Source organism: Carassius auratus, chromosome 40 (assembly GCF_003368295.1).
Source record: "Carassius auratus strain Wakin chromosome 40, ASM336829v1, whole genome shotgun sequence".
Lineage (NCBI taxonomy): Eukaryota > Metazoa > Chordata > Actinopteri > Cypriniformes > Cyprinidae > Carassius > Carassius auratus.
Genome location: NC_039282.1, coordinates 4974610 through 4999500, shown reverse-complemented (window position 1 = coordinate 4999500; position 24891 = coordinate 4974610). Strand labels below are relative to the sequence as shown.

Sequence of the window (24891 nt, the reverse complement as noted above, 5' to 3'; positions counted from 1 at the left end):
CTCGCATCACTGGCCCAGTAAATGATTTATTGAACATCGAGGTGGTCGTCTCATGTTGAGATCACATGATCAGCTAAATTTTATTTGTTTACAGGATAAAGTCAATTATGCTAACTACACATTTCTTCAAAGATAACTGCAATGTTGACCAGCATGACACCTTGAGAGAGAGAGAAAAAAAAAACACTGCACCTTTAATGGCTTCTGCATGATCTGTGAAAAAAATAAAGTGTCAAGATATATGATGGAGAATGGATGGGTTTCATTTTAATCTTTGCCGGTTTACAATCAAGCCACCAAAGTAATCACAATCCTGTGAATTTATTCCCGAATCTGCAGACCGCACACAAATCTTACAGATGGACAAAGCATTGGTCTCCATTTGTGTATTCATTCTTCTGTACACTCGAATAGTGAGCAAGAACAGCACGACACCTGGCACACACAAACCCCAATACAAAGAATCGGATGAGTAAACACACAAGTCAGAAGAATCGATGCATCCCTTGCTCATTTATGGAAATGGATTCACACAAGAAAGAGCACTGTATTCAATACAAGAAAAGGTCACCTGTTACACATGGAGTGAATGAGATGTTAACAACTACGAGGTCAATCCGGGAAACCCGTTTAGGCTAAGGGATTAAAATCATTTACTATATTCATGTCTGTATGTGCTTAAAATTTCCATACAGCTACATATTCGTGTAGGGTATCAGATTTTTTACTTAGTGTTAGCTCAATGTACCCATGGATGCATACGTTCATGTTCAAATATTGTTTAACCTTTTTTTCAGAATATACAATAATGAAATGCATTAAACAGACTGACAGTGTAAGCTCTTCACATACAATACATCAAAATTAAGAGATTCTACATTAGTTTCCTCTCACGACAGAGTGCAAATCAGATGCTTCACGACATATTTTAAGGTTAATTGCTCTTCTTGACACTCCACTTACATACACAACCCATGCCCCCTTAAAAAAAAGAAAATCAGCTCACAAAAAAAAAATGAAAAGAAAAACTAGTAGATAGAAGTAGCCTTAAATATGGAATGTGAAATAACAAAAATGTGGTCTGATAATTTCTTTGACAACACAAATAAAAATGAAGTCCTTCATTGCATTTTAAGGAAAATAATTTAAAACTTGTAACTTTTTTTTTTTTTTTGACTGTATATAACCTTGTGAGTAGATCACAATAAGCTAGTAAGGAACTTAAGGAGAGATGGATGGACAGCTGTGGCAGGAGGGCTTCACATGCCGTAGCCGAAGCCTGGCTGTGCGGGTTGGCCGTATCCAGTCGCTGTGGGGTAACCGTAGCCGTAAGGCTGCTGAGGGGGGACTGCGACACTGGGGCCTGCGGTGAGCATCAGCTGGGGTGTGCCTGCGAACAAAATGATTGAACACAGGAGCATTAATACAAAAACTACTAATTATATATATACACACACACACACACACACACACACACACACACAGTGGCATATTGAGGATACAGCAAAACATTAAGTGAAAACATTACATTATATGTGAATTAAATATAAATTCCATTCATACTTGCTAGCAAACAAAACATAACCAAAAACTAAATAAATAATTATTGTTAAAACATAGTTAAATAAATGAGTACATTTGGACATTTGGCCAAAGAAATACTATATATCTTGATGAATAATTTGTAGAGGAAACCTTGTTAAATGAAGGAAAAGTGTAAAGGTCCTACCGTAGACAATGGGTTGTGCCTCTGTGAGCTGTTCTTCCTCTTTCCTCAAAGACTCAGAAGCATCCAACTTATCAACCTGAATGAGTGCAAAAGAGGGACGAGAGAGGAACAATGAGAAGAGATGAATACTCCGAAGAAAGGGGGTCATGACTGATGGATGGGACCATTCTTGGGAGATGCATAAAGCCAAGCTTAACAAAAGGTGCACACGCTTTCAAAGCAGGTCTCAGGGCACAAGCTTCTTGCCAAGGCACTCCATGCCCAATGACAAACACTTCCCACTCAAATAAGCACCCTATTATGTACTACTGGTCTATGCATTTCACATGATCACTATGGCTTTATATGTCCTCTGTGATTCAGTCGATAACAAAGACATGGTAAAAGCAGTAGATGGTCCCCCATCCAGTCAGTCAGTATCCTTTTAATTAATAGTGCATATGTAGAAAACAGAACCCTCTTAATGTGCAATCACATGAGTAAAAAAGTCCAGCGTCAATACTGTAGTGATGTATAAAGCACAGCTCAGACAGAAGTCACTTTTAAATCGAGCAGCTTTATGTTGCTCACTGAGGTGAATTCAAGTGAAAGGTCTCACTTGATGTGCTAAACCATACTGTGTGAATATTTAAATCAGAGGACGCTGCTCATTGGACAGATTCTGTGAAAGATGCCCCTGTGAGAAAAAGGAAGCCATCGTGCGAATAATAGAAACGGAAACTTACAAAAGAGCTATAGGTGCCTTACCACCATAAAACAACCAAAATCATAATCTGATGTAGCTGATAAATATGACGTTATAAAGGTTAGACTGTCCTGGGTCTCTTACCCATCCTTCAGGGATATGAATTATGATTCAACAGTGATATGAATTATGATTTAAAGCAATAATTCTCCTGAAAAGTACAATTTGGTCTATTTATTCACCCTCATGTCATTCCAAATGTACATGACTTCATTTTTTGTATTAGTTCAGTCGAACACAAAAGTAGATATTTTGAAGATCATTCAAGCCGTTCTCTCTCATATAATGAAACTGAATGGGGACCGGAGTTGTTGAGCTCCAAAAAAATAAATAACAAAGGACCATAAAAGTGGCTCTTGTGACTTATGTGCAACATTCAGAGTCTCCTAAAGTCATATAATAACTTTATAGTAGTTTTATGGTACTTTTTTAGTTCTTATTTAAGCCTGAAAGCCCCAGTCTGATTTTTTTTACGTTATGGAAAAGAGCACCTGGGACATTAAAAAAATTCTCCATTAGTGTTTCACAGAAGAAAGTCAATTGTACAGGTTAGGGACATCATGAGAGTAAATAAATGATAAAGTTCACTTTTTTTTTCCCACTATTCCTTTAAATGTTGCAATTGGGTTCAGTTCTCTACATACAAACGGTGTCAGTGTTTTAAATAAAAAAAACACAATTATTATATTGTTGAGCAGGTTTAAAAAGATATTGGCAAGTCAATGTTTGGTTGAGAGGAAGAAATCATGCCAAAGGTGTAGTTTGTTATTCCTATGTTAAAAAGAGTGCATGAGAGAAAGGCAGAGTAAGAGTGAAGGTGTGACGGGGTGAGAGATGGTTTAAACAGCCATTCATGGCTTCCAGAGGCAGGCAAAGCCAACAGCCACAACTCCTGACCTTTCAAGGGTGCTACTAACACGCTAAAACACATGCTAGTAAAGTATCTATGGTTTTATTTTTGTGAAGGACCACACTTTATCATAGCTGTCGCTACATTATAGTTAGAAAAACAAATCAAGCAACCATGCAACTCTTAGTTTAATACAAATAGCAAATATACAGGTGCTGGTCATATAATTAGAATATCATCAAAAAGTTGATTTCACTAATTCCATTCAAAAAGCGAAACTTGTATATTATATTTCATTACACACAGACTGATATATTTCAAATATTTATTTCTTTTAATTCTAAGGAAAATCCCAAATTCAGTATCTCAGAAAATTAGAATATTGTGAAAAGGTTCAATATTGAAGACACCTGGTGCCACACTGTAATCAGCCAATTAACTCAAAACACCTGCAAAGGCCTTTAAATGGTCTCTCAGTCTGGTTCTGTAGGCTACACAATCATGGGGAAGACTGCTGAATTGACAGTTGTCCAAAAGACGACCATTGACACCTTGCACAAGGAGGGCAAGACACAAAAGGTCATTCACAGAGCTCTGTGTGTCCAAGCACATTAATAGAGAGGCGAAGGGATGGAAAAGATGTGGTAGAAAAAAAAAAAAAAAAGTGTATAAGCAATAGAGATAACCGCACCCTGGGGAGGATTGTGAAACAAAACATTCAAAAATGTGGGGGAGATTCACAAATAGTGGACTGCAGCTGGAGTCAGTGCTTCAAGAACCACTACACACAAACACATGGGTTTCAGCTGTCGGATTCCTTGTGTCAAGGCACTCTTGAACAACAGACAGCGTCAGAAGCGTCAAAGACAAAAAGGACTGGAAAAAAAGAACATTTTGTATTTTCTTTGGAAATCAGGGTCCCAAAGTCTGGAGGAAGAGAGGAGAGGCTCACAATCCATGTTGCTTGAGGTCCAGTGTAGTTTCCACAGTCAGTGATGGTTTGGGGAGCCATGTGATCTGCTGGTGTTGGTCCACTATGTTTTCTGAGGTCCAAGGTCAACGCAGCCGTATCTCAGAAAGTTTTAGGGCACTTCATGCTTCCTGCTGCTAACCAACATTATGCAGATGCAGATTTCATTTTCCAACAGGACTTGGCACCTGCACACAGTGCCAAAGCTACCAGTACCTGGTTTAAGGACCATGGTATCCCTGTTCTTAATTGGCCAGCAAACTCGCCTGACCTTAAAAAAAATCTATGGGGTATTGTGAAGAGGAAGATGCGATATGCCAGACCCAATAATGCAGAAGAGCTGAAGGCCACTATCAGAGGAACCTGAGCTCTCTTAACACCTGAGCAGTGACACAGACTGATCAACTCCATGCCCACGCCGCATTGCTGCAGTAATTCAGGCAAAAGGAGCCCCAACTAAGTATTGAGTGCTGTACATGCTCATACCTTCCATTTTCATACTTTTTAGTTGACCAAGACTTCTAAAAATCCTTTCTTTGTTTTGTTCTTAAGTAATATTCTAATAAGAGTCTGAATTTGGGATTTTCCTTATTTGTTTAAAATTAAAAGAAATAAACATTTGAAATATATCAAGTCTGTGTGTAATTAATGAATATAATAATTAATATAAATAATATAATAATATAAAAGTTTCACTTTTTGAATGGAATTAGTGAAATCAATCAACTTTTTGATGATATTTTAATTATATGACCAGCACCTGTAATTCTGTAAAAAAAAAAATGTGGTCCCTTTATTTTGCAGTCTTCGCATTTTGAACCTAGTTACCTAAATCAGTCTACAACTGAATTAGCTGAGGAACTTTAACAGTTTATGATTCAAAATATCTAGTTGACAGTCAATCAAATAACAATTTAGTGGCGTTCATCAGCTAATTCCAGTTTTCTACCATCTACAGGTCTGAGGGCAAATACCACAGCGTCTGGCAAACGGATGGTCAGTAATCTAGAAGAAACTCAAGGAAAGTCTAGTTAAAAGCAGCAGAGTGACATGGGAGGGAAGAACTCATGCAGATTCTTCAAAGTTTCAGTCTTCCAAACTACAAGGGTTAAAGACGGAATAAGAGTGAACCTTCACCTTTTCCTTAATTGCATCAACCTGAAAGGGAATTTAAGAGTGGCAGCTTAAGAAAAAAAGCAAATTTAACAGTCCAGCATTGCAAAAAGCAGGTAGAGAACAAATGCAGCAATCACCAGAAGTGTTAACAGCAGGAAATCACAGAAGATACTAATCAAACGTCCTCCCTGTTGCTTCACTATCATTTGTTTTTCACTAGATGTTCAAATTAATCAGTATAGTGTGATCATAAATCTAAACTTACTGAAAAAAGAAAGGTAATGGTTAAAGGAATTAAATATTCCTGATGAATAAAATGTCTTGTCCGAATATGTTCATGAATGAAAGGAGAAACAAAACTATAAAACTCCCAAGAAAGATTCCAAATTATACTAATATGGAAAGAATGAACTAAAATATGTTTCAAAACCTAGCGAGCCGAGCAGCCTTTAAATAATTATACTCTGGATGCACAATATATTGATATATAAATTAATAATGGAAATAAATGAATACATTTATTCACAAAGAATAAATAAAGATTTATAATATTACCAAGGATTTAGATTTCTAATAAATGCAGTTCAATTTAACTTCCTATTCATAAAATAATGCTGAAAATTATTATTTATTTTTTTAGCATTAAATCAACATATTAGAATGCTATTATGACACTGAAGGCTTGTGTAATATTGAAAAAAAAAAATTGAAAATTTTGCTTGCTGAAAATGTAACAATATTAAAATATCTAAATATAGAAAACCGCTATTTTAAATTGTAACAGTATTTCACAATAGTTAAGTTTATCCTTATTTTTGATCAAATTAGCACAGTCTTGATAAGTAATAGAGACATCATTCAAAACCAAAAAATAAAAAAATCTTACTAACCCCAGTCTTTTGAAAGGTATTTTATATCATATCGGTTTTATCATAATCTATCATTATCTGCTGATATTGCATATGTAGTTATACATGTTCAGTTCCCCTACTCATACAAGTGAGCATTAGACAACGATAAAGTTAATCCTTTAAAATACTAATAATTTAATGAGACTCTTAAAATGTAATCTAAAGCAAATCTCAAAATTAATTATATTCCTCATACTACACTTTTGATATGACTAGATTAACGTGACATTTAAAATGAATGATTTTAGGTTTTAGTGTTCTATTTTTAATGTAGAGAAAATAAATAAGTCAATCATCAATCATAAAATGAAAATAATTAACTGTCTGTAATATTTTTACTCAAAGGTCTCAATAAAAAGATAGTAATCGACAGTTTTTACTTAGCAGGTAGTGCAGGCAGGTGCTATGTATTTTTGTTTATTATAATACTGGGTTATTAGTTTAGCAATATGTTAACACCAAACTATATGAGAATCAACTGCGAGTCGAATCTATCAGAAGGCAGCCGCGGCATGTAAGCAGTCGGCTGTAAAGCAGCTCACTGCGTTTTGAAACAGATCTAAAGCGTTTCCACTGAGAAAAGGCTGAGACTAAAGCATTTAACATCCCAAACCGTGTCCATCATGAGACCCAGAGGATGGAGGCTCACCTTGCTGAGGTATTCCCTCATGACCTGGATGAAGTAGGGCATGGAGAAGTCCATGAGGTTGTGCCTCCAGGCGGTCTCCAGCACCACGTCGGGCCTCAGCAGGTCGTAGCAGGTGAACAGGCAGGCAGCAAAACACTCTTTCTTGTCTTCCTGCAAGAACCACTGCAGCAGCTCCTCAGCCAGCTCTGTGTCCTTTGACTCTGAAGCATACTGCATTGCGTCCTGTGGAGGACCAGAACAAACATAGTTTACAAGATCCAGCAAGTAAAAATTGGATTAAACCTACTATGACTTAATGCAACTTCTATTTTAGATTTATTTATAATATACATTTTTCACACCATAAATTCTTTACACAAAGAACTATATAGATGTGTTTTCAATTTTAGCATGGGAGTCCCTCACATAAAGATGGTCATATTTGGGATCCCTGCCATCTAAACTATTGAAAACTAAAATGATGGTTGGCTGAGGGCGAGACCTTGTAGAGTTTGTCTTTCTTGCACAGTTCCACGCTCTGTTTCCAGCGGTTGTTGCCTTTGAACAGGTAGGCGGCGATTCGCCTGAACTCGATGAGTTCGTGCCTCTCCAAGCTCTGAGCCAGAGATATGTTGTCGAAGTTATCGTAAGCATCAATGGATGTACGCAGAGCCTGTGGAGGAAAAAAAATAAACAAAAGACGACAGATTGCAAAGGTGCCAACCAAGAGATTGCTTATAAAAATACAGGCTGTGTCCAAAATGGTGCGTATATATACCTGATAATCCTCCTCAGTGATGAAGAGATTATTTAGAGCCTCATTTACAGCCTTGTTGTTGTGGTTCTGTACAGATCTCAGGTATGGTTTCACCAACGACAATTGCTTGACCTTAAAAAAAAGGAAACAAATTAACCATTCGTTAAAAACAACCAACTGGTCGATTTTTAAAGAGATGTAACGGTGAGCAAAGGTCGCACACAGTACCTTGCTGAAGAAGTTGACGGCACGAGTGTGGTCGAGACGTGGGGACAATATGATCAACAGGTCATTCAGTAACAGCGGTTTGAACTCCAGGTAGAACTGGGTGGCTTTGTAATACAGCTCAACATTAGCAACCTGCAGAAAGAGTTAACAGAAAAGGTTTAATTTCATTAAAAAAAAAAAAAAAAAAAAAAAAAAAAAAAAAAGCATTTCAGTCAAAATGAGTGAACAGTTTGACAAAGTCCTAATCTAATGTGTGAAAATACCTTGGTTATGATGTCCTTGAACTGGCTCTCCTTCCAGGCATCTGAAGGATGGCTCATCATGGTGATAATGGCGTTGTCAAACTCCTCATACTTATCATACAGGAAGACTAGCTCTCCCCACAGGTGAGCCTGTTCTGCTGCCCTCAAAACCTGAACAGACATTTGAAACGGTTCATCAATTTGTCCCATTAGTCAATACATAAAATGTACCACCATGCCTATCCTGGATTTTAAATGCTAACTAGTTTGAACCAAATAGAAGAATTCCATTTACATCAATCAGTTTATTAGAAGCAGACAGACCTTGGGAATGTTGACTCTGGACCAGAAGAGCTCCAGGTGCTCCCTCATCTTCTGCGGTTTGAATTTGGAGTAGAGGATTGCCAGTTCTGTGAACATGCCCATGTGAGCGCGCTCCAACCCCAGCGCCGCCTCCAACATGGTGATCAGCTCCTCGAAATAGCCACGGTCCTGATGGAGAAACCATAAATATCAATCCTGCTGGACTCTGCGATGGATAGACACATTCAAGGCAACCTGAAATTAATTCTAGGATTTTGAGTTGTTTGTGAAAACTGGATCGTTTTACAAAAACTCTTATCCAGACAATAATAATTACTATTATTTCCCTATAGTCTGCTCTGTTTGTTTGTGATACTATAGTAGGACTTGGTTTATAAATGCAGTAAAAATTATTAAACTCACAAAAGAGCATCATTTCAAAAAAACATTCAGACCTGGAAATAGTCATTTTAAAAATACATTTATATTTTCAGGCTTTCAAGGCTATGAAAGATGCCATCAAACCTAAATGAAATAATTCTCACCTGGTAGTAGTTGATGAGCTCCTCAAGTTCATCAGCATGAACGACAATATGTAATCCACACATCTGAGCCAGACGAAACTCCTTCCCATCAACACAGGCAAAGCAAACCTACAAGCAGACAACATCTTTGACACTAATGTAAACAGAATATATAGAGATGGGATCAGAGCTATTAACAAACACAAGTGAACCTGCGACTTAAAGGGGGGGCACGTCTGCCAGAAGAGCGCGCGCTCCCGTATAGCGAGGCAGAGCAGCCTACTGTCTATGTGAGCAGCACAGACTTTCACTGATCAGAGCGATTCACTGATCAGAGCGAGAGCGTTGCGAAAAGTCACAAAAGAAGTGTGTTTTTGGTTGCCAGGGCAAGACAACCCTGCACAGATTACCAAAAAAAAAAAAAACAGCATTAAGGGACCAGTGGATGGAGTTTATTTTTACAGAGCATCAACGGAGTTGTGTAAGTGTTTGTGTTTGTTCCCTGCATTTCGAAGATGCTTGTTTTACAAACAAGCCTCAGTTTGACGACGGATTTGCGTATCGTTTATTTCTTAAGGATGATGCAATCCCAACGAAAAAGGGTCACGATCGTGTGTTGGAACCACAGGCGGTGAGTAAAACTGCTTAAAATATCTCTGCCTCCTTGTTAGTGCGTCCCCTCCCATGCCGGAGACCTGGGTTCGAGCCCCGCTCGGAGCGAGTCGTTGCTGCTGCTGCTCTCGTTCAGTTTCAGCCTCTGGATCTGATTCTGGATCATAAATAAACGGCTGAATCAGACTGTTAGCCATGGTTTGTTTTGGATGATGGGTTTTCCCTCACGGTAATGTCACAGCTTCCACATGCTCTCAACACAAAAGCCTACTGGCGCTCGTGATTCTTTAGCTCCGCCCACACGTCACGCCTCCAGCCGGTCGTGTTTTTCCGGGAAAAATCCGGTACAGACTATCTTTCTCTTATGAATTTAATAAAACTAAGGACTTTTTGGAGTTATGAAGGATGCAGTACTACTCTATAGGTACTCAAGATTAACAGGATATTGAGTGAAAACGAGCATTTCACCCCCCCCTTTAAAATGCTGTGTAACTGTAGAAAAGAGCAAGATCCTAGAATGTGTAACCAGACCTCTTTCCAGGTCCTTGTGCTGTTGGCCTTGCGGGCCCCATCGACAGCAGCCTGATACTCGCCGAGATGCACCAGAGTGGAGGCCAGACGGCCAAAGTTGGATACATTGTTATAAAGTAGTTTTGCTGCCTCGTACATCTTCTCGTCATAGCATCGGTCACCAACCTAGACAGAAAGAGAGCAAAATAAGATCAGACATGTACAAAAAAACTGACAGGAATTTGTCATCCTTTAATTAAATTTGCCCAATTAATTTCTAACCAAGCAGTATAATACTCTACAAAGTAGGAGACTCTTACTTGTTGAATGTGTGCGTTGTTTGGCCCATTGATAAACTCCTCCAGTTCAGCCAGACGGTTAGTCTTGGCCAGGGCAAAGATCAGCTCGGTCTCCACATACGATTCACGAGCCTTCTTACGAGCCATCTGCAGAAACTTGACCAGATCCTCCCAGTTTCCTGAGGAAAAAAACAACATGAAATCTCATTACTAGAACATTTCCCATGCTTATGAACACCTCAACTTGGACATTTTGTATTGAGTCAAGAATCAGGCACTTTTTATTGGTTCTTACCACTTTGGGCTGCAGCTTGTCCCACTTCCATGTAGGCTGAAGGGTCGTCAGCTTTGATGTAAGAGTCGATGGCCTCTTTCACCAGCCCCTTCTGCAGCTGTGCTTTAGCCAGCTGACTCCACACGGCCGGCTCATTACAGCGCTCAGCAAACTCATAAGCCCGGTCCAGATTCCCAATGTGTTCGATGAGAACCTACAGTCAAGAAAGACAACAAATTATGAGACTGCAGAAACAGAGAAAGTGTGTTCACATCGATTATATTTTAGCCCAAAGATAACTGATATGAAAGATGTACCTGCACTGCTGAGGTGTTCACATCGAACTTCCTGAAGATTGCAAAAGCCTCCTCGAAGAGCTCATTGCTAATGGCAATGTTAGCGATGTCTGGGGCGTCATAGTTGTCGAGGCGGTTGATGTACTCCATGACACGAGTGCGGTCAGCTTTAATGGCGGTGAGGATCAGGAGGTTCTGCAGGTTCCTGGGACACAAATAATGGAAAAAGAAAACGTTTAACACTCTAAAATAATTTTATGTTCTGTCATCGCTCAAATGTCTCTAACAGATGAAATCACCTGTGTTCGCTGAAAATAGAGTTGTCCAGGACGATCTTCTCCAGGAGTTCAATGAGTTCATTGGGCAGGTCAGCAGTCATGAAAGCTTTGACAGTAACTGAGACTTCTTCAGGGTCCTGGGTCTCAGACAGGGCAGTCTGAACAACCTGTGGTGGGCGGGAACATAAATTGGACTTAATCTTTATGTTTAAAGCACTTTTTGAAGTTATAATTTATAAATGTATTTGAAGTCAACATGAACTGCCCCATTTTCTTTCCTAAAGCATTGACATGGTATCCCTAAACTTCCGTATATTTATTGCTCTTCATCATACTGGCGAAATAAGTTGACAATGTTTACAGTATGTTTACACTGTGTTTTAAATCTTGGTCTGGCCAATCAATGTATGCTTATGTCAAGGTTAGTACCAGCTGTGCTGGTTAAACCCTGCTCCAGAGTAGGAGCTACCGTATGTTCTACACTATAAGGCGCACCGTATTATAAGGTGCACCTTCAATGAATGGCCTATTTTAGAACTGTATTCATATATGTAGGGCGCACCGGACTATAAGGAACATAGAATAGAAGATACTGCAGATGGAGCTGTGCTAAAGGGAATGTCAACAAAACCTTGATCCATATATAAGGTGCTCCAGATTATAAGGCGCACTGTCATTTTTTGAGAAAATTAAAGGCTTTAAAGTGCGCCTTATAGTGTGGAAAATACGGTAATTTGGTTTTCGAAAAAGGCAGTCCATTACTAAAATCAAACCCAGTTCCGGCGGTGAGAAAACGCCCAAAAGTGGTTAGTTTCACAATTAGTTCTGGTACTATGAAAAGGTTCCTAATGTTAGATTTCTGTTGACATCATCAAACCCTCATTCTGTAGCCCCTCCCCTTCAACCATCTGATTATATTCTGGAACACCAATTTTTCCAAATTACAAATAATTTTCAATTGATATAGTTTTTTTTTAAGTTGTGCAGGAAATGTGAATTAAAAAAAAAAAAAAAAAAAAAAAACTAAAATAGGTAGCAAATAAAGCTTCCTGTTGAAATGTTATTTTCTAATTCGCACCTGGTCGATTAGGGGTCTCCTGTAGGGGTTGCTTTCCAGAAGCACACTAGCCCACAGCTCAGGGTCCTTACGCCGCACAAGGTATCGGGACAGACTCTTGAAGAGCGAGTTCTCGTTGCAAACCTATTAATGTGAAAGAAAAAAACATTTACAGCAATTTCCTTCCATTTTATAAACTGGATTTTCCAATGCCCAATCTCTTAAAATATTCTACTGCAACAAACGGCTAAAACAAAAGCACCATTGTTCCTTACATGGATGAGCTCTTGGTCACACTGTCCTCTCTCATAAGCCACACAGGCCAAATGGGGGTCCCTCTTCTCACAGTACTTCCCCACAACACGACTGTCATAATATGGGTTTTCTCGAAGGAAGCGCTCAGGGTTGTTGTTGCTGTCGATGTAGATCTTAGCCAGGGCATTATGGGTAGCAGGTTCCTCACAGCCCTCGTGGATACGGGCCTCCAACCACGGAAGAAGCAGCTTCAGTCTGCCATAGATCAAAATAGTCAATTATAGACTAAAGCAGACCAAAATTACACAAATATCAGCCAAATCAGACCAATGCCAACAATATAAAACACTAATACTGGCCAATCTGAATCATGTCCAACAAGTGTTACTTATACTTATTAAATTGAACCATTTTAAAAAAAAGTGTTTTTAATTTTCTACCTGTTTCTTTTCTCCACCTCGGCCACAAGCTCATCAGTGGAGAACTGGCCTCTGACCACCAGAATGAGATTCTTAATGACGTCCTCGGAGCAGTCCACGTCCAGCAGCCCTCCAATCACCACGGGTAAACGGCTGGGGTTAACCTGACAAAACCAGTTAATTGCGCAATCAGCCACCGCTACAGAAACAGAGAGCCGAGAACATCCCCTGAGGATCACAAGAGTTGTTGCAATCATGTCTGGAGTACCTTCTGAACATAGATCTCAATGTACTTCTGCAGGTTGTTGCGGTACAAGTAGAGCACCAGGTCGTGGACAAAGTCAAAGCGGTCACACACAATGATGAGGGGCAGCTGGTCGGTCAGTTTTGCTTCCTGTTAAAGACAAGGTACATTGTTCTTAATAACAAAATGAACTTTTCCATTAAGTTGCTTGTTTAGAGCACAAAACAGAAATTCAAGAACTCGTACCTTGAGGAAGTTCTTGACACGCTCGGGATCGTAACAGTTGCTCTCTCTGCAGATTCTCTCCACTTCCTTGATTTGACCAGTTTTACAGGCAGCCTGGATGTATTTGAAGTGAACCTCTGGATCCTGGCTGAAGTTCACAATGGAGCCCAGAAAGTAGAACAGACCTGCAGGGCACACAATCATAGATGTTCATGCGATCTGATTTACTTCCTTGGTAATCAATTCAAAACGCTTATTTAAACTTGTTCAGGGAACTGTCCATTTGGCACTTCATTTTAAAAACATAGTAATGTACGGTTGTTAAAATGATATGAACATGTCAGATCAAATACACCAATATGAAGGTACACAATGAATATGGTTCAAACTAAAACTAAAATAAAGATATCATACTTTAAGCTATATTGTCCTGCCCTACTTTTAAGACAATCAGTTGTGGTGCATTGTTACCCTCAAAGCTCTTGAAGGACTCGAAGAGCTCTGTGAGCGACTGGGTGGAGAGCTGCTCGTGATACTTGGAGGCCACCTGGACGCAGATCTGGAGGTTCTGCCTGATGTTAGCAGATAGCATGGCTCTCAGACACTCCAGAGAGTCCTCCACTGACAGAGAGCCGAAGTAGTTCACCAGCCACTGCAAAGAGAGTACAACATTTTACAACATCATTCAGTGCAGAAGTACCATGTTCTCACAAAATACTGATAGCCATGACACCACTATCAACATTTAAGAGTCGTATTCCTTTCAAATAAATGCGAATGAATGATACAGTAACACTGAGTGCAAAAGTTTAAGCAGAATGTGGGCCGTACCTCTGGGTTTAGCAGGTGGGTGTGGACCACGGCCCGTTTGATGTCATACAAGTCAGTGTAGTGCTCCAGAGCTCGCTGTAGAAGACCTGCCTTCTCACACAGCTGAGCCACATGGGCCCGGTCGTAGTGGGTGAACATCTGGTTCCCCAGGATGGCATCTGCCACCTGAATGGGATAATATGTTTGCAAAAAATAACGTCATCACACAATTTTTTTGCAAAAAAGGGATCTAAGCGAGGTGTGTGATGTTTATAGCGAGCACCTGTGGGGCATGCATCAAGTTCATTTCCAACAGACGGGTCTGCAAAGGACTCTCAGTGGGACGGTTGTTCTTCAGCGCGTCCAACAGGAAAGAAGTGCACTGCTGGATCAGGTTATACTCCATGAACACATCCACAATCTGTAGAATAAAACAAAAAATTGTTTGCAAATTCATTGGTTATTAAAAGTCCACCTACTTTATCATCGGAAATGCCAGTTTTTATCAAATAAAATAAACCCTGCTCTTAGACCTGAGTGATGTCAGCCAGAGGTTCCTCATCTTGAACGAGCATTTGGGAGAACTGCAGGCCTTGTTCTGGACTGACCCGCATGACGTTCCTCAACAGGAAGATCCAGTCTGGAGTGTAGCCAACCTGCACACAGATGGCCACGCATTAGAGGATGGAGCTCAGATTTTAAATCACTCACACAAATAGAGCAGTTTATTGAGCAACGGCAAATCTAGCGCCAGGAAAAACATTTAAACTCACCTTTTTTGCATACAGTACAATTTTCTGGAACTGCCCAGTCTCTGCGAAACACTGGATCACTTTGTTGGGAACGTTGGCCCTTAGATAAACGCTAAGCGCAAGAGTTGGATCCACAGACTTCACCAGATCACCCAACTCCTCAGAGCACTCCAGCTGCACGAACCCAAAACAGCAGGATTTCATTCCATATCATAACATTAAGCAACAATAATTACATTATTCACAGAGATATCAGGGTTTAAACACTTTTTTTTACAAATTAACAAAATGCAGAGAGTAAACGGTGACAGTTAAAAAATTTTGGGTGAAAGATCCCTTTTCAAAATGGCAATAAAAAGAATGATTTACTCACTTTTACTATAAAACAGAAAGAAATCTCTAATAAAATATTTTAAAGCACAGGACACTACAGCAATTTCTATGACTTTTCCATATATTAATTATTATTATTAATAGATTGTTTTTCCACTCTGGAAACACAAAGCACAATATTATAATAATGTATGAAAACCTGGAGTATGACTATTTTATTGAATATTATTATTTTTGACTGTTTAGTTTCATTCATTATGACTACATATTTCTTCAGAAGAGGATCTACCTTGTCTTCTTTCAGCCATTTCTCCAGGAGCTGTTTGCGGCCTTGCTGCAGGACGGGCCTGCAAAGCTCCAGTGACTCAAACTTGTTCAGCTGGCCCTGGTCCAGCAGGATCCCAAAGTACTGCAGCAGGGGTGAAGTCTGACCGGGCTGAGCAGGAACACTCTGGAACCGACGGATGGTGTCTGGGGTGCGCAGGATGCCCTGCAAGAACCCAACAGCCAATCAGAAACCCCAACACTTGCCTGACGAAGACTGAGGCATCAGGTTGTGTGATGCAGACTGCTGTACCTTCGGTGCATTGGCAGCCACTTTGGCAGCTTCAGAGTAGTTTCCACCAGCAAACAGATTGTTGAATTTGCGAGCAAAGAGCTCCTCGGCACCTGCCAAGTTGTTGCGGACGGCCATCCTGAGGGCCAGATCAGGGTTCTGCAGCACGTTAGTGATGTAAGGGATGATGTTTTCTTCCTCCACGCACACAGACAGCACCTGATAAGAAAAACATTATAGTGTCAGACACGGAATGCAGACAGCAACAGTATAATTCCCACTACAAATAAATAGAATTATAGAATTTTGACTTTCTCAGATCTCTTTAAATCTCTGTGTGCCGAGACCAGCCCATAATCTCCATTGCATTACCAAATCAGTGCCAATGATGGTTAATCTCTATTCATAAACACCTAATAATGCACTGATTAGCTCCAAATGATGCTGATCTGGGCCCATAAACACCTAAAGCAACCCTCAGGGTAATGCATACATGAATGGGCCGGTATCCCATTATGCACTTATTTTAGTTTGCAGCACAGCGTGTGACAGAGCTGGTCTTCAGTCAGTGACTGAGGCTGAGTGAACACAGTGCAGACTACAGTAAGAGGATTACCGGGCCGTCTCTACCTCCAGCTGAGTGGCACACACTGTTCTCACTGTACGTGTCGAGGGCTCAACAAACTCTTATTACCGCGATTCCTTCGCCCCAGTTACAGCATCAGAATGCATTATGGACTGCGACACACATAAACACTGAAACTGGAATATAGGTATGTAATATAGTTTAAAAAAAAAAGCAAATAGGAAAATATTTATAATCAAAATAATATTCATAATAATAAAAAAATAAATAAATAAATGTACCATCATTCCAAACAAATGTGCACCTCCAAGATAATTCAAAATGTTTAATGCAAGTAATAACGTTAATGCATACAATTAACTTCTGTTTTTTTTTTACATGTATTTTTTGTTAAGTGAGCAAAACCTATATTTCCCATTTTCATTTATATTCAACAATATAATAAATAGTTATAGAGCATCATCTACATTTACCAACATTTTTAAAATTTAATTAAAAGTATATAGTAATATCTGTGCTGAGAAATTTTGAACAATTCAGCTATGAATCAGGAAATGATTCAATCTAATAAAATGTAACGCATACTGAAGTCTGAAATAGAAATGTTATTAAAACATTCCTTAACTCATGAATCATGAGAAAAGGATGGTCTGTTTGATTATTAAATGTCAAGTCTGGCTATTTTCCAGTCAAAAAACATACTTGAGTTATTAAAGAACCTAAATATGATATTCAAAACCTATTTTTCCTAATAAATTAATCAAAATGAAAAGTAAAGACTGCAAGAATCTTTGTAGTGATGATCTTTAGGAAACGCTCTGAAAGTTGACTGACGTGTGGTGAAGTTTGACGAAAACACTGGACTGACAGTTGTGTGGTTTGAGGAGGGAAAACAAACGGGAGACTAACAACGAGCAGGGATCACATTTCTGCACTCTCTCTGCATGTTTTATGACACTTGGGTCTGAGCTCCAAAATAATTCATCAACTGAAAGCATCCTGTTGCGGCAGACTACAGGACACAAGCCAGTGTGTTTGCACAGACTAACCACAGAGAAACAAACGCCTGCTGTCTGTCTGGAACTAGCTCAGCTGCTCCATTCAAATATGCTGACCAATCAAGCCTAAATGTTCAAGCTTAAACAAAGCCAATGCACCACTTTCTTCTGACTGTCTGCGATAACAGCAGATAAAGCGGTCAGTACCTGTCCTTTCCGGTTCACGCCAATAATGCCAGATGTGGCTTCATGGGAGGCGGTGACAAAAATGGTCTCTCCACTGATCCGGTTCATGTAGATGCAGGTGCCCATCTCAAGGTCATACAGGTGGATGTAGCCGTATTTGGTGATGAGAAAGACAACATCATGCTTGGAGCTTATCTAGAAGAAGACACGTATGCACAGACATAAATGAGTCTCCTACCTTTTTTGAAAATGTATTAAGTAAATAAATAAAAGACATATCGCTCCCCATTTATTTATTCTTTTTTAAAGAGCTGTTGTTCCGTTCTGATGGCCATGGAAATTCTATGGTTAAACCTAACGCCCCAACAGACACATTTTAATAATATTCATTAAATATTCAAACTATAAATACCTGCATGGCAACTGGAAAATCGTTCTGGGCCTCTGGAGGGAAAAACACGTCGACGGCTTTCTTTGGAAACGGCTGATTACCTGACGGAGGTGTTCCAACTTCAATAATGTGCAACTACATTGGGGAAAAAAATACACGAGTGACTTTAAATTGACACTTGTGTAGACTCAAAGACTTAACTGTAATTCATTCCACGCAAACGTTCATTTTAAAAGGATAACCAGACCTTTCCTCCAGCTTGTCCCCGAACAGCGAAGCAGAAAAGGGTGGATTCCTCAGCATTTCCCTCCATTTTAAACTGAGCAAATCCAGCAGCGTGGCCTTCGATCGGCTGCGACACCTTTCTGTCCACTGAGTAAAGTTGCATTGCACCCACAACACGGTTTTGCTTACAGGAAAAGGTTTAAAAATGGCATTTCAGCAGGAAAACGACAACCACTTTGACATGCAGGTAAAAATGAGAACGGATTGAAATCCACAATTATACAAAATCAAATTGTTATTTGTACCTGTGCAGAAATTCCAATCAGAAGCAGCCATTTCTGTTTGGCGTCAGTGCGGTAATTGATAATTTGGCAGCCTGCTAAACTGGAGTGTCGGTCAAAGACTTTGATGGGCTGCGAATCTCCTTCCATACTCCAGTGATAGACCGCATTGTCTGTCACAAGTGCTACGGTATTGAGAGAGATCCACTTCCAAAACGTAACGTCCTCGGTCATGGTGTGGGCCTTCATCTTACTCTTCATTTCAATGTTGAAAATCTGAAGGGTTTTTGCCGCTGAAATTCAGGAACAGGGGTCATTTGAAAAAAAACTGTGACCATTTTTTTTGTATAGTTTATGAAAGGTGTGATTTAAACTAGCTAAAATACAGACATCAAGTGCAATGCTAACAACATGTGTATGTGAAGTCGTGAGTGTAAAGTAACGACAAAGATATGGACAACATTACAAAGCAGTTACAATGCAAAAGAAACAGCTACAGGGCAAACACTGCAAACATTTACAAACATCAAGCTGAGTTTAGATCTGCATTTAGTAGGACAATTTTTATTGTTCTAAATCTTGTACGCTTATCAATTATTAATTAGTAAAGAACTCGTATGCATATACTCTGCACTCCAGAAAAAGATAATGCAGATTGTTTCATGTAAAAAAATAAACATTTTTTTGTATAAAATTCAAATCCATAATGTTATTCTTGTATGCAATCACGAGTCACCTTACCTCAGGTATAAGATAATTTTTTTCTCGCCTAAAATGTGTAATGCAATTAGCTAAATCTACAGATATGTACTGTACTTTTATAAAAATACAGTGTCCCCAAAATGCATTAGGACACTTAAAGCCACACTTAAATGTATGAATATTACTACAATAAAAATAAAATAGTAGCATTTATTTCAAAGTTAGCAGAAGCACACTTTTTAATCAAAGCAAATCACTGAAATAAAATTAAGAAAGTATTTGGACACTTTCTGGTTATCAATTGCCTTTAGAAATTTTGGGGAGTAGACTTCAAACAGCCACTAAAAATCTAATTAGATCTGAGAAAGGTTGGAGTATGATTTGTTTGCACTTATCTTGCCATGGCAGTCAAACCTTTTAAGTGTCCAAATATTTTAGGGGGCACTGTATATTTGATTTAATTTCTGTAAACCACTTTAGGCTATTTAACAAAAACTAAATACAAAAAAAAAAAAAAAAAACTCTGGCCTTGTACATTACAATGTCATCGGGGGGAAACACCATAAATTCTGAATATTATTAAGAAATGCATTTATTATATAATCTCACGGTTAAAAAAAAAAAAAAGAGTATTGATTCAAAAAAATATGAACGCATTTAAAAGTTTAGGGTCAGTAAAAAAAAAAATTTTTTTTAAATAAGTTTCTTGTGCTTATCAAGACTGCATTTATTTGTTCAAAAAACAAAACAAAAAAACAGTAATAACCACAATTTAAAAAAATAGTTTTCTATTTAAGGATTCAAGAATCAAAAACTTTGTGTATCAACCAGTAATAGAAATCTGTCTGAACGGCACACATACACAACACAAAAATCACACACAACAGAACACTATTTATATAAAGAAAACCCCTTTAAGCATGAATAAACAGAGACTAAAATACAATATACAACTATAGGGCCTTATCTAAAACACATAATGCAGGAATTTATTCCTGTGATGCAAAGCTGAATTTTCACATGATCCTTCAGAAATCATTCCAAAAAGCTGATTTGCTGCTCAAGAAACATTTCTCATTATAATCAATGTTAAAAATGTTACTTAATTTTTTGTTTTTTAGGATTTCTTCAGATAAAAGTTCAAAGGAACAGCATTTACTTAAATCTTTTGTAAAACGGTAAATGTTTTACTGTAATTATTTTGGTCAATTTAATGTATTCATTCTAAAGTATTGATATCTTTCTTAAAACAACAACTCTTACTAACCCCAAACTTTTGAATACTCAAGATTTAAAAAATTATTATAATCATAAACAAAACAGAACTGCAACTATAAAACAATCTTACAACATTCGGTATGTGAGGTCATAATCCACTTTTCACTCTTACAGCTGACTTGCGGAGTGAAGTATATTTAGGAAGTTACCTTGCAAATCTATCAGTTTACAGACATATCCATACTTTGCATTGCATAAACAGTAATCTGCCAAGCGCCAAAACAAAAATACATAAAGTGCTAAATAGTGTTATTTCAACTAACAACAACAAAATGTATTTAATTTTACACTAAACATGGAAAATCAGGCTGTTGCCATGTTACATGCATGTTACACAATCTCAACCCCCTCTGTACATGGCTAACCTATCATTCAACAAAAGCATTCAGATTGACCCCACATTTCACGATTCAAAATCCCACAACTCAGGATAGATGAAATTCAACTCACCGTCTGCAAACATAAGAAAGCAGTAAGAAACAAAAAAATAAAAAAAGAACAAAAACAAGCAAGAACAGACAAAGCATTTATGATGGCAAGACATTTCCAATAAGCATTTTAAAAGCTATTCTTAACCCAAATATTACAGCAAGAAGCTTTAATACGTAACGAGACAGAGATGGCTGAGAATATGAACGAACTTGTTGGAATTATGAAGGGTATTTTAAAATAATTACGTCATTTGACATCACAAAAGTCTCATACTATGTTACACTAAACTGTCTCGTTGAGAAATATAGTCAGTCAAAGATACTGTATTCATCTTATACATTGAGGGGGTGGGAGGGAGGAGGTTGCAGGAACACACGCCCTTATGGAAATTTCTATATTCATGCCAAAAATTATCATAACATTTCATTAATGCCATGCCTTAATGTGTCCCCCCATTTTCCAAATGGCTTCAGTGCCCCTGTGTCTTACCTTTAAGAGCAATGACTTTGCTGGCTGGGTTCATGATGGCACTGTCTGCAGAGATGGGCCTGCGGATGGGGGTATTCGGATCACTCATGTCGATGATCACCACCTGGGCCTGTTCGCCCACCTTCTCCCGGATGCAGATGAACTTATCCGACTCCATCGTGAGGGTGCTGAACCCAATGTTCGCTGGGTTTATACCCAGGTTTTGGAGCTGTAAGAGGTTGATAGGAATCATTTACCATTGTTAAATATGACAATAGTATTTTTTAATATTCATGTGACTTATTTTTGGCATTAAAATGCTCTCTAGTTAGGCTTTATTTTTAATACACTGCCTAGAGGTCATAAATGTGTCTGCTCTGAGTCTATTTCAATGATTATGGGATGTTTTGAGATAAAAATAGGGATCTACGGGTCCAATCTCACAAGCCCCATCATCCTCCTGTTATGAGGCTGCGAAAATGACACAGTACACTATAATGACTCAGGTCGGGCCTGTTGATTACATTAACTATCCCAGATGAATCACCTTCGATAATGAATGCGATATTGCGTAGCTTGTCAGTGATCTACGGCTCTGTCTATTAAATGCCGCTCCATTTGATAGCAGTTGATGTCGATTTAGCGGTAATCACGGAACCAGATTTACTGCCCTGCCCTATGCATATATACACATTTTTTTTTAACCAAAAGGGCTGGGTTGGCCATTTCAAATAATTGATTTTAATGTAATATAAATTCTTAAGTTCCAAAATCAATCATTTAGCATATGCAGTTTATATTTGACGCATGATCAGAACAATAAGTTTTATGCTTTACTTTTGAAATGAAGTCTCAGCTTTCAAAATTCTGTCCATTTTATCACGAAGTAACATATTTGATTGTAATTCTCTTTAATGTGTAATGTGGCGACTAGTATTTCTCTTCAATACTAGTTATAGCATGAAATAGACATGAATGAACATCAGAAGGTGTGTTGAAAGAAACATGTAATCGCTGGCGTTTCAACCACAAAAAGACTAAAACAGCTTGAAAACAATATCAAGAAAAATTTAACTCAGAAAAGCCATTTAATGTCCATAACTTGTTTGTTAGGTAGAAAAATAATTCTAAAGAGAAGAATTCTGCTAAATATATGCAACATATTTATACTTGACCTGTGAGGGAGGTCTCATTTAATATAAGTTAGGGGGAAAAACAACTGCTGTAGAAACATAAGTATACCACTAATAAATGTAAAATGTTTGGATAAGTTTCCTGTACAGTTTACAACACTAGTAGACTGATTTTTTATTTTTATTTTTTAACTTCTGTATCTGATATGCATCAAAATCGAATTAAGATCTGAATCGACTAGTTAAATATGCGAATACACACTCATATATTTTACATATAATTTTTGCGTCATTGGGACTTTAGCTTATTCACAGTATCCCCCAGAGTTAGATAAGCCCATACATACCTTTTTCATTTCTGTGCGTTCTGTAATAAGTGTTATTTGACGCACCCACCGTTAGCCTAGCTTAGCACAAAGACTGGATGTAAATGGATAATGGTAGCATAGTAATCCCAATAAGTAACAAAATAATGCAAACATTTTCCTATTTACATGTTGTGATCTGTATAGTCACAGCGTGTACAAATAACAAGGCTATATGAGACAGATACCATTTTTAATCTTATAAATACTGGGAACTATATTCTCACTAGGCGTAGGAGCACAGCTAATGTTACTTGGGCGGAGTGATTAGCGCAGCACCCGAGACGCGGCGAGGAGCAGACAGTTCACTCAGAGTTGGAGTAATAGTCAGCAATTACTAGACAGTAAATTTATAGTTTACAAACATGGGTGTTCGCTGTATTGTAAAGAGCTGCGACAATAAACAGGGGAGACCAGGTAATACTATGATGTTTCATAGAATTCCAACCAAAAACGCTGACCTGATGAATCGATGGCTACTTGTTCTGGGTATAGTTCCAAACACACCTGTAAACACCATCACGAAGTATTTCGTTTGCTCTGAACATTTTACTGTGGACGACTATTTTGAAAAAATGCAAGTTGCCACACGGACCATGAAACGTGTGCTAAAGGATACAGCCATCCCATCGATAATAAAGACAGGACAAATTGGATCACCTGTTGTTGCGGTAAGTGTTCCGTTATGTTTTGAGATGACTAACATTAGCCATACTGTAACAGTGCCATGCTAATGTAATATAACCTTACTACTGATCACTGCATGTACCTGCACAGGCTGTGTCCAAAATCCTAGTGACCTGCCTGACGTTACTCAGGCTGCTTATCTTCAGCATCATGAGCTGGTTCGATTCGAACATCGGACGTTTCGTATTCTCTGTCTGAACGGCGGTTACGAACTTTTAAATTCAAACACCCAGCAGTTTTCAGAATCATACACGCATTACATTCGCTGGTTTAAAAGATGCTGATCGACAGCTCGCGAGTTTTTTGGTACAGAGTCGTTGAAATGGCTGGGAGGTCATTCATTAAGCTAGCGCTAAAGCTAACGAGCTCTGTTACAGCAGAGCCGCCGATTATTAACGCTGTGACCGAGTAAAAACCCACCTGCAGGTGCTCCTGGAAGCGGATAGGCAGGATTTGAGCCATGGTTTGGGCTTTCTGTTCTCAATCCTCCCGGCCGGACTCCTCGAAAAATTTCTGCCTGGCTTTAGCGCGCGACGACCTCCTCTCCGCGGACACCCCCGAGTCAAAACCGATCAAAGGCGGGTCTGTCGGCTTGATTAGACAGAGAAATCAACCGTCGTGCTGTCGTCGTGTCAAGCCAATCCGCCAGATGGTCGGTGTGTTTTTTCTTCTCCCCTCTCTGCGCGGATGGGACTCACTCAAACCCGCAATGGCGGCGGAAACAGCTCAGACTGAACATCCGGAAGCAGCGGCGGAAGGACATTCGCGATTTCAGCGCTTTTGTCAATCAAGCGGGCGATGCGCGAAGCTCTGATTCGATGTGTGTGAGCGCTCGGGTTGCTGATGTTTTAGATGTGATTAATGAGCGCAGGTATAAGTAGTCTAGTCGGTATTATATCATTCGTTTCATTTTTGCCACATCATTCAGTTCTTCATACTCTATGTACGTCAGTTCCGGCTGCGTCTCAATCAGCTCCCTTGTTCAGTAGTAAGGGCACTGATCAGGGAGTCGGCTATTTTAAGAGCTGTCTCAATCGCGAAATCCTTCCAGTGCACTGGGAGCGTCCGCTTCCTGCGCTCCCTTACCGGAAATAACGTCACATTTCTGAAGCACTTAAAGGTCCCATGGCATGAACATTTTACTTTTGAGTTTTTTTCATCATTAATATGATTTCCACCAGCATTGATTCGAGTAACGTCTCCTTTTTTTTCATTACAATATATGTTATAAAAACG

The 24891-nt window shown here is 38.9% G+C and overlaps 1 protein-coding gene across 4 annotated transcripts; it reads right to left on the bottom strand.

The window, feature by feature from the left end:
• Positions 1-243: 243 nt before the first annotated feature.
• Positions 244-24577, bottom strand: cltcb (clathrin, heavy chain b (Hc)). Of its 4 annotated transcripts, XM_026226133.1 has the most exons (34): positions 24076-24577; positions 21492-21699; positions 21021-21023; positions 18615-18883; positions 18332-18493; positions 18106-18219; positions 17715-17888; positions 15945-16142; positions 15657-15857; positions 15056-15208; positions 14816-14938; positions 14566-14703; positions 14304-14468; positions 13944-14124; positions 13494-13657; positions 13272-13397; positions 13025-13167; positions 12605-12839; positions 12351-12473; positions 11294-11439; positions 11016-11199; positions 10720-10912; positions 10446-10603; positions 10147-10311; positions 9025-9132; positions 8501-8668; positions 8198-8347; positions 7935-8066; positions 7728-7838; positions 7452-7622; positions 6971-7192; positions 5432-5452; positions 1730-1805; positions 244-1390 (listed from the first exon to the last, which is right to left on the bottom strand). In XM_026226133.1, exons 1-34 carry the CDS (start codon positions 24115-24117, stop codon positions 1260-1262), a joined length of 5058 nt encoding a protein of 1685 aa, XP_026081918.1. In that variant the 5' UTR covers positions 24118-24577; the 3' UTR covers positions 244-1259. The 4 variants fall into 4 exon arrangements, with proteins under 4 accessions (XP_026081918.1, XP_026081920.1, XP_026081919.1 ...); XM_026226135.1 differs by lacking the exon at positions 5432-5452; XM_026226134.1 differs by lacking the exon at positions 21021-21023.
• Positions 24578-24891: the final 314 nt, after the last annotated feature.